The sequence below is a fragment of the Balaenoptera acutorostrata genome, chromosome 11, assembly GCF_949987535.1.
Source record: "Balaenoptera acutorostrata chromosome 11, mBalAcu1.1, whole genome shotgun sequence".
Classification (NCBI taxonomy): domain Eukaryota; kingdom Metazoa; phylum Chordata; class Mammalia; order Artiodactyla; family Balaenopteridae; genus Balaenoptera; species Balaenoptera acutorostrata.
In genome coordinates this window covers 89,405,111-89,420,547 of record NC_080074.1, presented here as the reverse complement: position 1 = coordinate 89,420,547, position 15,437 = coordinate 89,405,111, and the positions used below count along the sequence as shown (strand labels likewise).

At 36.1% G+C, this 15,437-nt stretch overlaps 1 protein-coding gene across 1 annotated transcript in view; it reads right to left on the bottom strand.

The window, feature by feature from the left end:
* The window catches only part of GYS2 (glycogen synthase 2), a 56,583-nt gene that overhangs the window by 20,979 nt on the left and 20,167 nt on the right, over window positions 1-15,437 (bottom strand). The window contains exons 5-9 of the mRNA XM_007194826.3: window positions 14,438-14,582; window positions 4,333-4,450; window positions 4,030-4,150; window positions 1,337-1,443; window positions 279-338 (exon numbers count right to left, since the gene is read on the bottom strand). Coding sequence (XP_007194888.2) covers window positions 279-338; window positions 1,337-1,443; window positions 4,030-4,150; window positions 4,333-4,450; window positions 14,438-14,582 — 551 coding nt within the window. The remainder of the gene's footprint in view (window positions 1-278; window positions 339-1,336; window positions 1,444-4,029; window positions 4,151-4,332; window positions 4,451-14,437; window positions 14,583-15,437) is intronic.

Here is a 15,437-nt window from a genome sequence, read left to right as displayed (position 1 = left end):
GAAATCTCCCTCAGCTTCAGACTGACATATTAACCCTTAATCAGATTTCCATCGAACTAGAACCTATCTGTATATATAAATATGTTCTCATTTGTGCAAACTGTTTACAAATATTTGTCAGATGAAGGATTAAACAAAATCTGCTCACATGATGTAAAACATCTTCAAAGGCTACTAATTCCTTTACAGTTGGAACAAAATAAATACAATGTCTAAATGGTTAAGTCTGAATAGTGAAGCCCTAAACGTTTGAAGTGTTCAGTGTTCCAAGCACCTACCTTAATAATGCATCATACAGTTTCTTCCCAAACTTTTCCTTCACAGAATGTGCAGTGTCCCTGTATGAGCAGAAAGATTCACAACTTAAACAATGTCACCGTTTTAAGTCTTTCTTTGCCATGACAGTGCTGTTGTTCTGTCAGTGCAGGCTTTGAAATTACAGGTCTCTTCTGTATCACCTCTTCTGTTCTTTTCCTATTTGCCAGTTTAGCCTGAGTTAAAACCTCCAGAGCTGAGGCAGCTGAACACCCTGACCAGTGCAGAGAATGTAACATTTTTTTGCTTGATGATAATCAGGAGAGGGTGGGGGGAAGGGAAGGGGAGTGGATGGAGGTATCGATGTAATATCAGGAATACGCTGATAATTGTTGAATCTGGGCTGTGGGCAGGTAGGGGAGCATTATACTAATCTCATTACTTTGGCATATGTTTTAACATTTCCATAATAAAATTTTGTTTTAAATTCAACCCATCTTTAAAAATAGCTATAGAGGCCTTATCCTTCCACAGTGGCTCACTCCAATGTTTCTATATTAACACAGTTTTATAGGCATGACATAATCTAACATTTAGTAGCCCAATGAGAAGAGAACCAAGTAGTATGTGTGCTATAATAATCTTAATGAAAAAAAAACAGGTTAAGGAAATAGATCAGAAATCATGCACTTAGGGCTTCCCTGGTGGCGCAGTGGTTGAGAATCTGCCTGCTAATGCAGGGGACACGGGTTCGAGCCCTGGTCTGGGAAGATCCCACATGCCGCGGAGCAACTGGGCCTGTGAGCCACAACTACTGAGCCTGCGCGTCTGGAGCCTGTGCCCCGCAACGGGAGGGGCCCGTTGTGAAAGTGAAAGTGATAGTGAAAGGCCCGCGCACCGCGATGAAGAGTGGCCCCCACTTGCCGCAACTAGAGAAAGCCCTCGCACGAAAACTAAGAGACCCAACACAGCCATAAATAAATAAATAAAGTATTAAAAAAAAAAAAAAAAAAGAAATCATGCACTTAAAAAAATCCCTTTAGGTCTATCGCTTGAGAACATGTACAAGATGTGAGGTTACCATAGCTGTTTTCGCACTGCCTGGCCTTTCAGGGTTTCCACGTTGAAATTATTTGTCTTGGCAGGCATAATGAAAAACACCACCACGGTGACGTCACTTTTATGCATCTAATGAAGGATTAGAAAACACAACAGAGTCAACTATCAAAGATAAAATAAACCATGTGACAGATGGACCTTAAACTGTGAAAAAGAGTGCTTTGAATATCTTGAGATAAAAAGAATACTTATTCATGATTGACAAAAAAATTACACCCACTGTCTTGAGGCTTTTTCAGAAATTTTAATTTAAATATGGCATTCAATCAAGATTTGTCAATTAACAATTTAAAAATCCACACATAGAATATTTTCATGACATCGATCGTCTAAAATATAGAGCAATTGTTATTGATATCACTGTGCTTTTCTGTGGTTAAAAAAATAACATAAATGTGAGCTAATAGTCTTTAAAATTTCAGCTTGGAAAGTTAATGAGGATTTCGTTTGGGTTTATTCTATTTCTTATAGCTAATTTACATGGATTTGCACAAATAGATTATTTACATTTTTCTGTTAAATGTCTTGATTCTCATGATGTTGCGTTTTGGTTTTTTTAGCCCTAAAGTAAGGGAACGAGCATGTGCCCAGAACTTTTGGTGTGGCAGGCACTGTGCTGGGTGCTTTAAACGCATAACTTAACCCAAGCCTGGTAGTAACTGCACAATCGCTATCACTCTCCTCATTAATTTCAAAAGAGAGGCACAAGAGTTTCAAAATTTTGCCTGCGCTCCTATCAGAGGTTATTGGCAAAACTGGGAGTCAACCGGTGTTTTTTTGACTCTACAATCTGCTTACTTTTCCTATTCCAATAAATACCATTGACCTGGAATTTCTCAGAAGGAAATGACATGCCAAACAGCTGTGGGAATGAAAGCATAAACTTAGAACTGTGAACAGATGAATGCTTTTGTATTCTGAAATGACTTACTCCTGAATGTGGGACACTTTACCATCTAATCTGTGGTCTCTGCCCTCTAGGACCTGAAATTCTATTTGAACATTTACAGGAGCCATAGAATAGGAAACTCACCCCACAAGTAGCCAACGTGCCATTAAAGAATAAATGTACTATATGGAAAGAGAATGCCTTCTTTTAATTTCTCCAAAGACTGTAATTGTCTTTGATGTCTAGAAAAATAGAAACTGGCTTTTACTTGACATCTAAGAATAAAGTGAATAATTAATAAAGGTATGGATAAATTGATTAATAATGTCTCTAAACACAATACATATTTGATATAGTTGTGAGTCCATCTGTAAAGCTTGTTGAATAGATACGTATCAGGAAATACTGTGAAATAAGGTTATTGTAGTTTATTCTTGAATAATCTTTCTGACCTTCAATCCTATTTTACAGGCTTGGGTTTTTATTAATGCGGTTTTAGTAAATCTTTTAGCATACTTGGTACAATGTCTGCTCTAAGGCAAGGCTAAATCTATGTCCAAGAAATAAAAACTGAACTGGAGAGCAGTACAGAGCTCAGGAGAGTTTAGATTGTCTCAGTATCTCAATAAGATTGGACTTCTACACTAGTCTCCCCTATTTTCCTGTTACTTATTCTATATTTTTATGTGATGGGATTCGAATATAAGCCAATAACTTCATCAGTAGCTATGACACGGCACTTCTATTTGCACAGGTTTTATTGCTGGATTAGTTTGGAACCTATAAAGCCCCACCCTCCTGAGCAAAAAATGATTCCACCTTGTTGGGATGGGAATCTCCTTTCCCTCCTTCATGTTTCTTTGTGGTGGGACCTCTCCTAGTTTCACAGTTCAAGACTTTCAATCTCAAGGAAGAGGCATGGCAAGTGAGTTGGGATAGGAATAGATTTTGTGAGTGTCTTCCCCGTTCTACAGAGGAAAACTGCTTGGCTGTCAGACGAGTTGCACATGTTCTTCCGAAGACATGCTCTGGTTGGGGAGGATGGCAATGGCCAGAGCTGCCTGTGATTGGATGTCTAATACCAAGAAGTTTAATACCAAGGTCCAATATTAGGAAGCCTATTGATGCCATACACCCAAGCCATATCTTCCATTATAGTTTTTATTGGTTTTAAAAAAGGTGAGGTTTTATACTCTTTGTTCTCTGTTTGCTTGATTTCTCTATATTTATCTTTCAATTGTTTACAAATTCTTTGGGGACAGGTGGGAAAAGGGATGCTATATGGTTGTCTTAAAAATAGCACATATATAAACTATAATGGAAGAGAATGTAAAAAAAAGAATATATATATTTATATATGTGTATAACTGAATCACTTTGCTGTATACCTGAAACATTGTAAATCAACCATATTTCAATAAAAATTGAAAAAGTTAAAATTAACATAAAAATATTCTTTTAGAAGCATTTCCAATAAAATTTTGCTCCTATGATTCTTGAAAAAAAAAATAGCACATATGTGATAAGCTTGTGGCTCTCTTTAAAAAATACCTGACATCATAGACAAATACACAAGCGAACAGTGTGGCAATCCTAATATGTTAATTGAAAGACCAAAGTCACTTTTAGAATAAGGCTGTCATTTTAAGTCTTCAAAATCGTATATTCTTTTGAAATCTATTTAAGAAGCCAGAAAGTTCTTTACTTCCCACAGAAGAAAGTCCTCCTATAAAAAAATACTGTATGGCATTCTAGATCATTCTTACCCTCAGCAGGAAATTTAGCCTGGATAAGGATTCTAGGAAGATGTCAGCTCCTTTGTTTGAAAACTCATACCTCCCAGCAATGAAGAGGAACAACGTTTTTTCAAGATCAAAGTCCAGATGACTAAAACAAAACAAAACAGGTTCCAATGAAATAAAGCAACAGCAACAAAATGTACACATGAGTTCTGTTAAAGTACAAAGGGGACTAGGAAAGATAAACATTTACTTTAGTAACCCTGTTTTCTCTATACCCCAGATCCCTAACATCACACGCTAATTTTTTTTCAGTGAAGGAAAGCATACCCATAGAAATGACCTCGAACAAAATCTTGGATCCTGGCCTTGTACATGGCATGGAGATTTTGAAACTCATGTACTGCTGAAAATTTCTTAACATTCAAGCCATTTGGAGTAATTACATCTGGAAAAGCAAAGTAAAATCATCACGAAAAAGCTCTTTTGAGAGAGGGTAGCATTGTAAAAAAAACAAAACAAAACAATATTTTTAAATCTATCTAGTTAGGTGTCTATTAACATTTCTAGTCTCTGACTATCATAGAATTGAAAATTCATAAAAGTTTATAATAAATTGCTGACATAGAAATAACTGAAATGTTATTTCTGACTGAAATAACATTGAGTGATGGGTATTATGAAATACAGGAATAGCAAAAATAGTCATTGTTAGAGTTTTCATTAATTGATCACTTGCTGTGTACCAGGCACTGCTCTAAACACCTTGCAAGTAACTCATCTAATCCCTGCAACAACCAATAAAACCGGGGTGCCTATCTGCATTTTCAGAGGTAGAAACTGAGGCACAGAGCTGTCAATAGAATCTGTTCCAGAGCACACGTGTCAGGAGGACCAGTAGTGTCTGTGCGGTCTGCTTCCACCTGTTGTAGCTTTAACTGTGCTGTGCACTAAACTACCTCTTGTAATTTTATTTTGGTCAAATGTGTGGGAAGTGTTCTGTCCATACGGAACATTGGAAAAGTAGCCCTTTAGGTCTAATACGTAACTGAGTCTTTCTACCTAGAAGATTTTGTTGCGTGGGCAGGGAGACATTTTTGGTTTTCCAGAATATTGTCTGTGATAAGAAAGAGAGACACTGCTCAGAGTATATGGTGGAAATCACCTACTGAGTTGAATTCATGGGTTATTGTGTTTAGTAGCAGTAAAAACAAAAGGAATAAAAAAATTAGCACATGGCAATGAAGATTTTTGCAGTGGAGATTTGAGCTGGAAGTATAAGTATGCTATCATTTTGAAGGATATTTTACAGTTAACAGGCTATTCCCTTGAAATGCTTCCACAAAATCAACCCAGGCTTCTTGGTCATTTGTTGTGAAAAAAAATTTTAAAAAGAACTGCTGTTCTTATGATTTTTTACTAAGTAATTGGGCATTTGCTACTGATCAGGATAGCGGACAGACCCCTCTTACAATGTATCTCTTTCTATAACATTTCTCTCAGGCTTACTTTGAGCCATACTTTATTGTAGACCCTATTAATTTAATTTTCATTAAACCATATGAAGTAAGTTCTTTTCACTGTCCCCATTTTGCAGATGAAGAAACTGGCCTGCGGAGAGGTTATCTGCTAAGGTCAGATAACCATAATTGTGGTTGCCAAGGGAGTGAAGGGTGCGGGAAGGATGGATTGGGAGTTTAAAGCCAAGGCGGCCTAGCTCTGGAGTCTACATCCTTATCCTCTATGTCAGGCAGCTGTACTGTCCACAAAGAGGGAGAAGGCAAGACTGTTTATGAATACCACATTATTATGACTTTAATTCCTCTGGAATTTTCTCACTGCTTCACAATTAAAAATAAAAGATGTGTCTTGACAAATATTGTGTGATATCACTTATATGTGGAATGTAAAATATGACATAAATGAACTCATCCACGAAACAGAAACAGACTCACAGACATAGAGAACAGAATTGGATTGGGAGTTTGGGATAAGCAGACGCAAACTATTATATGTAGAATGGATAAACAACAAGGTCCTACTGTACAGCACAGGGAACTATATTCAATATCCTATAATACACCACAATGGAAAAGACTGTGAAAAAGAAGATATATATATACATATCTGAATAACTTTGCCATACAGCAGAAACTAACAACTATACTTCAAGAAAATAAGTTTAAAAAAAAAGATGTGTCTTGAAATTAATTGTCTCAGTTTATTAGCCTAAAGAATTAGATCAATGAGGTCTTTTAACATCTGTATTTCTAGTGCAGAATAACCTCCCACGTAGAGGCCTACAAGCAGTGGTATCCAGCACTCCAGGACAAAGAGAGAGAGAGAGAGAGAAAGATGTTTTATTAGAAGTATTTGCCCATCTCCATGGCGTAAATACTCCCACCATGACTGATTTCAAGCTACTAATGTGAATACAGAATTGGAAAGAGATACAAAGTAACACCGTTACATACTATTTCCACCGTACAAATGCAATAGACATAAACGAGAGTATTGATCACGGTAAAATGTAGTAAAATAATTAGGAATTGATGTCTTTTGAGTATTAATTTTGTTTTTAGTATAATATTTAATTGTAAGTTTACATAATTTAATTTTTTCCTTTTATTTATTTTTTTATACAGCAGGTTCTTGTTAGTCATCCATTTTATCCACATCAGCCGATACATGTCAATCCCAATCTCCCAATTCATCCCACCACCACCACCACCCCCTGTCACTTTCCCCCCTAGGTGTCTATACATTTGTTCTCTACATCTGTGCCTCTATTTCTGCCCTGCAAACCGGTTCATCTGTACCATTTTTCTAGGTTCCACATATATGTGTAAATATACGATATTTGTTTTTCTCTTTCTGACCTACTTCACTCTGCATGACACTCTGTAGATCCACCCACGTATCTACAAATGACCCAATTTCGTTCCTTTTTATGGCTGAGTAATATTCCATTGTATATATGTACCACATCTCCTTTATCCATTCGTCTGTCGATGGGCATTTAGGTTGCTTCCATGACCTGACTATTGTAAATAGTGCTGCAATGAACATTGGGGGGCATGTGTCTTTTTGAATTATGGTTTTCTCTGGGTATATGCCCAGTAGTGGGATTGCTGGGTCATATGGTAATTCTATTTTTCGTCTTCTTAAGGAACCTCCATACTGTTCTCCATAGTGGCTGTATCAATTTACATTCCCACCAACAGTGCAAGAAGGTTCCCTTTTCTCCACACCCTCTCCAGCATTTGTTGTTTGTAGATTTTCTGATGATGCCCATTCGGACTGGTGTGAGGTGATACCTCATTGTAGTTTTGATTTGTATTTCTCTAATAATTAGTGATGTTGAGCAGGTTTTCATGTGCTTCTTGGCCATCTGTATGTCTTCTTTGGAGAAAAGTCTATTTACGTCTTCTGCCCATTTTTGGATTAGGTTGTTTATTTTTTTAATATTGAGCTGCATGAGCTGTTTATATATTTTGGAGATTAATCTTTTGTCCGTTGATTTGTTTGCAAATATTTTCTCCCATTCTGAGGATTGTCTTTTCATCTTGTTTGTAGTTTCCTTTGCTTTGCAAAAGCTTTGAAGTTTCATTAGGTCCCATTTGTTTATTTTTGTTTTTATTTCCATTACTCTAGGAGTTGGATCAAAAAAGATCTTGCTGTGATTTATGTCAAAGAGTGTTCTTCCTATGTTTTCCTCTAAGAGTTTTATAGTGTCCAGTCTTACGTTTAGGTCTCTAATCCATTTTGAGTTTATTTTTGTGTATGGTGTTAGGGAGTGTTCTAATTTCATTCTTTTACATGTAGCTGTCCAGTTTTCCCAGCACCACTTATTGAAGAGACTGTCTTTTCTCCATTGTATATCCTTGCCTCCTTTGTCATAGATTAGTTGACCATAGGTGCGTGGGTTATCTCTGGGCTTTCTATCTTGTTCCACTGATCTATATTTCTGTTTTTGTTCCAGTGCCATATTGTCTTGATTACTGTAGTATAGTCAGGGAGTCAGGGAGTCTGATTCCTCCAGCTCCGTTTTTTTCCCTCAAGACTGCTTTGGCTATTTGGGGTCTTTTGTGTCTCCATACAAATTTTAAGATTTTTTGTTCTAGTTCTGTAAAAAATGCCTTTGGTAATTTGATAGGATTGCATTGAATCTGTAGATTGCTTTGGGTAGTATAGTCATTTTCACAATACTGATTATTCCAATCCAAGATCATAGTATATCTCTCCATCTGTTGGTATCATCTTTAATTTCTTTCATCAGTGTCTTACAGTTTTCTGCATACAGGTCTTTTGTCTCCCTAGGTAAGTTTATTCCTAGGTATTATATTCATTTTGTTGCAATGGTAAATGGGAGTGTTTCCTTAATTTCTCTTTCAGATTTTTCATCATTAGTGTATAGGAATGCAAGAGATTTCTGTGCATTAATTTTGTATCCTGATACTTTACCAAATTCATTGATTAGCTCTAGTAGTTTTCTGGTAGCATCTTTAGGATTCTCTATGTATAGTATCATGTCATCTGCAAAGAGCAACACTTTTACTTCTTCTTTTCCAATTTGTATTCCTTTTATTTCTTTTTCTTCTCTGATTGCCATGGCTAGGACTTCCAAAACTATGTTGAATAGGAGTGGTGAGAGTGGACATCCTTGTCTTGTTCCTGATCTTAGAAGAAATGCTTTCAGTTTTTCACCATTGAGAATGACGTTTGCTGTGGGTTTGTCGTATATGGCCTTTATTATGTTGAGGTAGGTTCCCTCTATGCCAACTTTCTAGAGAGTTTTTATCATAAATGAGTGTTGAATTTTGTCAAAAGTTTTTTCTGCATCTATTGAGATGAACATATGGTTTTTATTCTTCAATTTGTTAATATGGGGTATCACATTGATTGATTTCTGTATAGTGAAGAATCCTTGCATCCCTGGGATATGACCAGGGTCATATGACCCTGGTGTATGACCCTTTAAAGGTGTTGTTGGATTCTGTTTGCTAGTATTTTGTTGAGGATTTTTGCATCATATTCATCAGTGATATTGGTCTGTAATTTTCTTTTTTTTTAGTATTGTTGTCTGGTTTTGGTATCAGGGTGATGGTGGCCTCATAGAATGAGATTGGGAGTGTTCCTTCCTCTGTAATTTTTTGGAAGAGTTTGAGAAGGATGAGTGTTAGTTCTTCTCTAAATGTTTGATAGAATTCACCTGTGAAGCCATCTGGTCCTGGACTTTTGTTTGTTGGAAGATTTTAAATCACAGTTTCAATTTCATTACTTGTGATTGGTCTGTTCATATTTTCTATTTCTTCCTGGTTCAGTCTTGGAAGGTTATACCTTTCTAAGAATTTGTCCATTTCTTCCAGGTTGTCCAATTTATTGGCATAGTGTTCCTTGTAGTAGTCTCTTAGGATGCTGTGTATCTCTGTGGTGTCTGTTGTAACTTCTCCTTTTTCATTTCTAATTTTATTGATTTGAGTCCTCTCCCTCTTTTTCTTGATGAGTCTGGCTAATGGTTTATCAATTTTGTTTATCTTCTCCAAGAACCAGCTTTTTGTTTTATTGATCTTTGCTCTTGTTTTCTTTGTTTCTATTTCATTTATTTCTGCTCTGATCTTTATGATTTCTTTCCTTCTGCTAACTTTGGGTTTTGTTTTTTCTTCTTTTTCTAGTTCCTTTAGGTGTAAGGTTAGATTGTTTATTTGAGATTTTTCTTGTTTCTTGAGGTAGGCTTGTATAGTTACAAACTTCCCTCTTAGAACGGCTTTTGCTACATCTCATAGGTTTTGGATGGTTGTGTTTTCATTGTCATTTGTCTCTAGGTATTTTTTAATTTCCAGTTTGATTTCTTCAGTAATCCCTTGGTTATTTAATAATGTATTGTTTAGCCTCCATACGTTTCTGTTTTTTACGGTTTTTTCCCTGTAATTGATTTCTAATCTCATAGCGTTTTGGTCAGAAAAGATGCTTGATATGATTTCCATTTTCTTAAATTTACTGAGGTTTGATTTGTGACCCAAGATGTGATCTATCCTGGAGAATGTTCCATGCACACTTGAGAAGAAAGTGTAATCTGCTGTTTTTGGATGGAATGTCCTATAAATATCAATTAAATCTATCTGGTCTATTGTTTCATTTAAAGCTCGTGTTTCCTTATTAATTTTCTGTTTGGATGATCTATCCATTGGTGAAAGTGAGGTGTTAAAGTCCCCCACTATTATTGTGTTACTGTCGATTTCCTCTTTTATAGCTGTTAGCAGCTGCCTTATGTATTGAGGTGCTCCTCTGTTGGGTGCATATATATTTATAATTGGTATATCTTCTTCTTGGATTGATCCCTTGATCATTATGTAGTGTCCTTCCTTGTCTCTTGTAACATTCTTTATTTTAAAGTCTATTTTATCTGATATGAGTATTGTTACTCTAGCTTTCTTTTGATTTCCATTTGTATGGAATATCTTTTTCCATCCCCTCACTTTCAGTCTGTATGTGTCCCTAGGTCTGAAGTGGTCTCTTGTAGACAGCATCTATATGGGTCTTGATTTTGTATCCATTCAGCAAGCCTGTGTCTTTTGGTTGGAGCATTTAATCCATTCATGTTTAAGGTAATTATCGATATGTATGTTCCTACTACTATTTTCTTAATTGTTATGGGTTTGTCTTGGTGGGTCCTTTTCTTCTCTTGTGTTTCCCACTTAGAGAAGTTCCTTTAGCATTTGTTGTAAAACTGGTTTGGTGGTGCTGAATTCTCTTAGCTTTTGCTTGTCTGTAAAGCTTTTGATTTCACCATCGAATCTGAATGAGATCCTTGCCGGGTAGAGTAATCTTGGTTGTAGGTTCTTCCCTTTCAACACTTTAAGTATATCATGCCACTCCCTTCTGGCTTGTAGAGTTTCTGCTGAGAAATCAGCTGTTAACCTTATGGGAGTTCCCTTGTATGTTATTTGTCATTTTTCCCTTGTTGCTTTCAATAATTTTTCTTTGTCTTGAATTTTTGCCAATTTGATTATTATGTGTCTCGGCATGTTTCTCCTTTGGTTTATCCTGTATGGGACTCTCTTTGCTTCCTGGACTTGGGTGGCTATTTCCTTTCTCATGTTAGAGAGTTTTTCGACTATAATCTCTTCAAATATTTTCTTGGGTCCTTTCTCTCTCTCTTCTCCTTCTGGGACCCCTATAATACGAATGTTGTTGTGTTTAATGTTTTCCCAGAGGTCTCTTAGGCTGTCTTCATTTCTTTTCATTCTTTTTTCTTTAGTCTGTTCCGCAGCAGTGAATTCCACCATTCTGTCTTCCAGGTCACTTATCCGTTCCTCTGCCTCAGTTATTCTGCTATTGATTCCTTCTAGTGTAGTTTTCCTTTCAGTTATTGTATTGTTCATCTCTGTTTGTTTGTTCTTTAATTCTACTAGATCTTTGTTAAACATTTCTTGCATCTTCTCAGTCTTTACCTCTATTCTTTTTCCAAGGTCCTGGATCATCTTCACTATTATTATTCTGAATTTTTTTTTCTGGAAGGTTGCCTATCTCCACTTCATTTAGTTATTTTTCTGGGGTTTTATCTTGTTCCTTCATCTGGTACATAGCCCTCTGCCTTTTCATCTTGTCTATCTTTTTGTGAATGTGGTTTTTGTTCCACAGGCTGCAAGGTTGTAGTTTTTCTTGCTTCTGCTGTCTGCCCTCTGGTGGATGAGGCTATCTAAGAGGCTTTTGTAAGTTTCCTGATGGGAGGGACTGGTGGTGGGTAGAGCTGGCTGTTGCTCTGGTCTACATAATTTAATTTTTAATCATGTCTGTGTTTAGCAACCAGCTCACAAATTTCCTGAAATTTAATAATTGGCTCTTGTGAGCCAAGATGAGCTGGTTCCAGCACCCCACTGCCTACGTGGCTTAAGACATAAGTTTCAAAAAATGTTTTTATGTTTCATTGATAGATATGGAATCATATGGACACACGTAATGACATAATTAAAATTGTAGCTTTGTCTCTAGAGTAAAAATATTTATCTGGAATCTAATTATTACAAATAATGTTTAAAATGATCCTTTCAATGTTTACTATATTAGTAAGGCTCTCTTCAGTTTGTGAGCAGTTCCACTCTAGAGTTGGTATTGCTCTGAATTCAGTGTTTTCATTAATTAAATTAGTTATAAAAATATGATTAATTTGTTTATATAAGCAATAAACTCGCATCATTCAAGTTTCAAAAATTCAAAATACATACTTTGAAAAATCTAAAAAATACAGTCATGATGTGCTATATGATGCTTTTTCTCAGAATGCTCTTAGGAAAAATTTTGTGTTTAATAATCCATTTAAAGTCTGTGGACCTTCTTGAACCACAAAGCATCAGGGATCTCACAATTTCAATCAGAGCCACCGCGTGATTCTTTTACTAGTCAGAAATGGAGTAGCTTATGGGGTTTATAGTTCTAGTAGAACCTCCAAGTGAAGTTAGCAGAAACAGAGGTGAGAGCCTGGGAAAAGTCTGATCCATAGAAAATAATAATCGTTGTCATTTTCTGAACCTTTACAGTGAACCAGGCACTGATCTGAGTTCTTCCCGTATAGTAACTTATTTAATCATTGCAACAATTCTGGATAAGAGATAGTATTATCAGCTCCATTATGCAATTAGGGCAAAGAGAGTTTAAGCAACTTTCACAGTGTCATACAGCTAGTGACATATATTCAACACAAAGTCATTTTGATACTGAATTCAGGCAGTTTGGCAACAAGTCCACAGTTTTCACCCCTATCCTACAGCAATCCCCTTAAGAAAACAGGAAGTTAAGAAAATAGTATATAGAGAAAGCAGGATCCAGAATCTGATCATGGAGAATGTCTGCTTTTAAAAGATGGAAGATAGTAGAGAAACTATTAGAGGCACTAGAAAAGCATCATATTTGAGAAAACTTAGAATATGTAATGTCATGAAAAGTAAGGAATGACAGAGGTATCTGCCACCTTTAACTGCTAAAGAATGTCAAGGAACATAAAGAAAATTACAGAATTCTGAACTTGGTGACTTTTGAAAAAGCAATTTTAGACCAAGTGTTGGAAGTTGGAAATTAGAGTTGAAGGGGCTGTGAGTAAGTGGAAGAACTATGGATTATTTTTCTAAAATATTTAACAAAAGGAGGGAGGATGAGATTGTGTAGACATCTGACAGAGTAGTGGCTTCAAGAGAATTTTTTATTTTAGAATAGAAAAAAAACAAAGCATTTTTGTAAGCACAGAAAAGGATACTGAAGACAGGGGAAAAAAGGAAGATCCAAGAAACAAGTGAGCATATTGATGTAGCAAACTCTTGTAAGAGACATGAGAGTGAGAACAAAAGTGAATCCAAGAGAACCCTTGGAAAGAAAAAAGAATAGCATAGGATCTCGAGGCTGCCACTATTCAAATTACTTGGATTCTTCTTTTTTAATTATCTAGAACTTTGATCTGCTTTCTCTGATATTCAATTGGTATCTGAAAGAAAGACAGCTAGAGACAAGACCACAGCAATCAAGCAAGGAGGATGTATTAATTAGGACTGTTTGGTTGCAAGTAACAGAAACCTACTAACACTAAGTATAATAAGGAGGGATTTATTAATAAGATGCTGGAGTGTCTCATAGCAAAGACTTAGCTGGGCCTCAGGAATTAGTTTATACCATGATCTAAATCACTGTGGAAAGTATAGAGTTCTCTCTCTCTCTCTCAAACTGTTTCTGCTTCTTATTGTACTTCACTGTAGTTTAACTTTCTTTGCATCTCATGCAACATAATGGGAAAATGGACACTGCTAACAGCTTCCAAGGTGACATTTCTGTTATACAAGAGTGCATTCAAACAGACTCATCTGTTTAGACTCCTTCTTATGAGAGCATTCTGATTGGTCCAGCTTATGTCAGATGTCTACCTCTGGACCAATCAGCTGTGGTCAGGTGACAGTGTCATGTTTTATGAACATGCCTCTTGGCATTGCAACCTCTGGATGGGTCTGGGGATAGTTCCCAGAAAAACTTACAAGAAAATCTTGGGAGAAGTAAAACAACAGATTTCTACTAAACAGGACCAATGAGGCGATGTTCTAAGATGTAGGACTAGGGTAGTATCACTCACATTTCTGATATTTTCTGGACTTTCATTTTCTTAAAATAGAAAAATCAACTCAGCTTGCTTACACACAGGAAGTCATCATGACAACCCAGTTCAGAACTAGGGCATTTTAAGCATAGACTATTTGACAAGCACAGATTGTACACTAGTATGTTCCAGATATAGCTTAGTGTTCAACAAATCTACTGAAAATGAGAATTAGAATATGTGTAAAGATTTGAGTGGTAATAGTGAATGCAATTTTTCCTCTTATTATTATTTTATGCAGTTTTGTTTCAAACAAAATTCTCATAGATCGGTGACAAACTCAGGGATAATAATTACCAGGCTTTCTCTTCAGCATGTGTTCTGCCTCTATTGCTGTTATTTCAGAAACAGTGGTGAATACATGAGCACAATGGACTGAGGCACGCTCCATGCAATACCGGTGATAAATCTGCCTTTCCCCAGCCTCTTTGTCTATGTTAAACTGTGAACACAAAACAAAACACACGCACATACACATTTGCTTACACCGATCCTTATACAGGAGCAAAACAAAATCACATATTTCTCATATTGTTTTTCCTCAAGGCTGTGTGAAATTTTATGACCACAAAAGAAATAATGATAAATTTCTATTAAACCCATTACTAAAGCACATAGCTACTTATGCTTACAAAAAGTGCTGTTTACTTCATCTGTGCTTCTAAACTGCCATTTAACCCTCTATGTAAATGATATTTCCCCTTTGCTATAATCATAGAGAACTCTTGATTTTTTTGGCATTTTAATTATCCTTTTACTTATTTTATAAATGTTGAGCTAATTCCTTTCCCCAAGGTCTTTATCATATTTTTTCCATAAGCAATGAAACAAAGCTGACATTAAACTTGATACTGAAAGTAAGGATAAGTATTATCCTTCCTATTCACTAAAGGAAACCTGACAAAGAGAAAAGACAAATGCTTTTCCATGCTATATAACTCCCAACACCGTGAAACTTCAAGGAGTGTACAGTTACTTTAATTAGATGGTGTGTTAGATTGTGTAATCATCCAGTATTCTGGGTATCTTAACTTTAAAAAAAAAAGCCAAACCCCCAACAGTTACTTAACACAGTTAGCAAGCGTTGAGGGCTTTTGTCATTTTGCTTAGTTACTGAATGTTATGTCTCTATAGCTGCATATGAAACTAGCAGTGTCTAAGACAAAAAAGTATATAAAGTTTCTGGCATTGTATTAGTGGGGTGCTTTTTGTAATAAAGATTATTAGAAGCTCAAGTCTATGTATCAGACACTTCTAAGAGAGATATCATATTTAATCCTCATAAACCAGAGACACA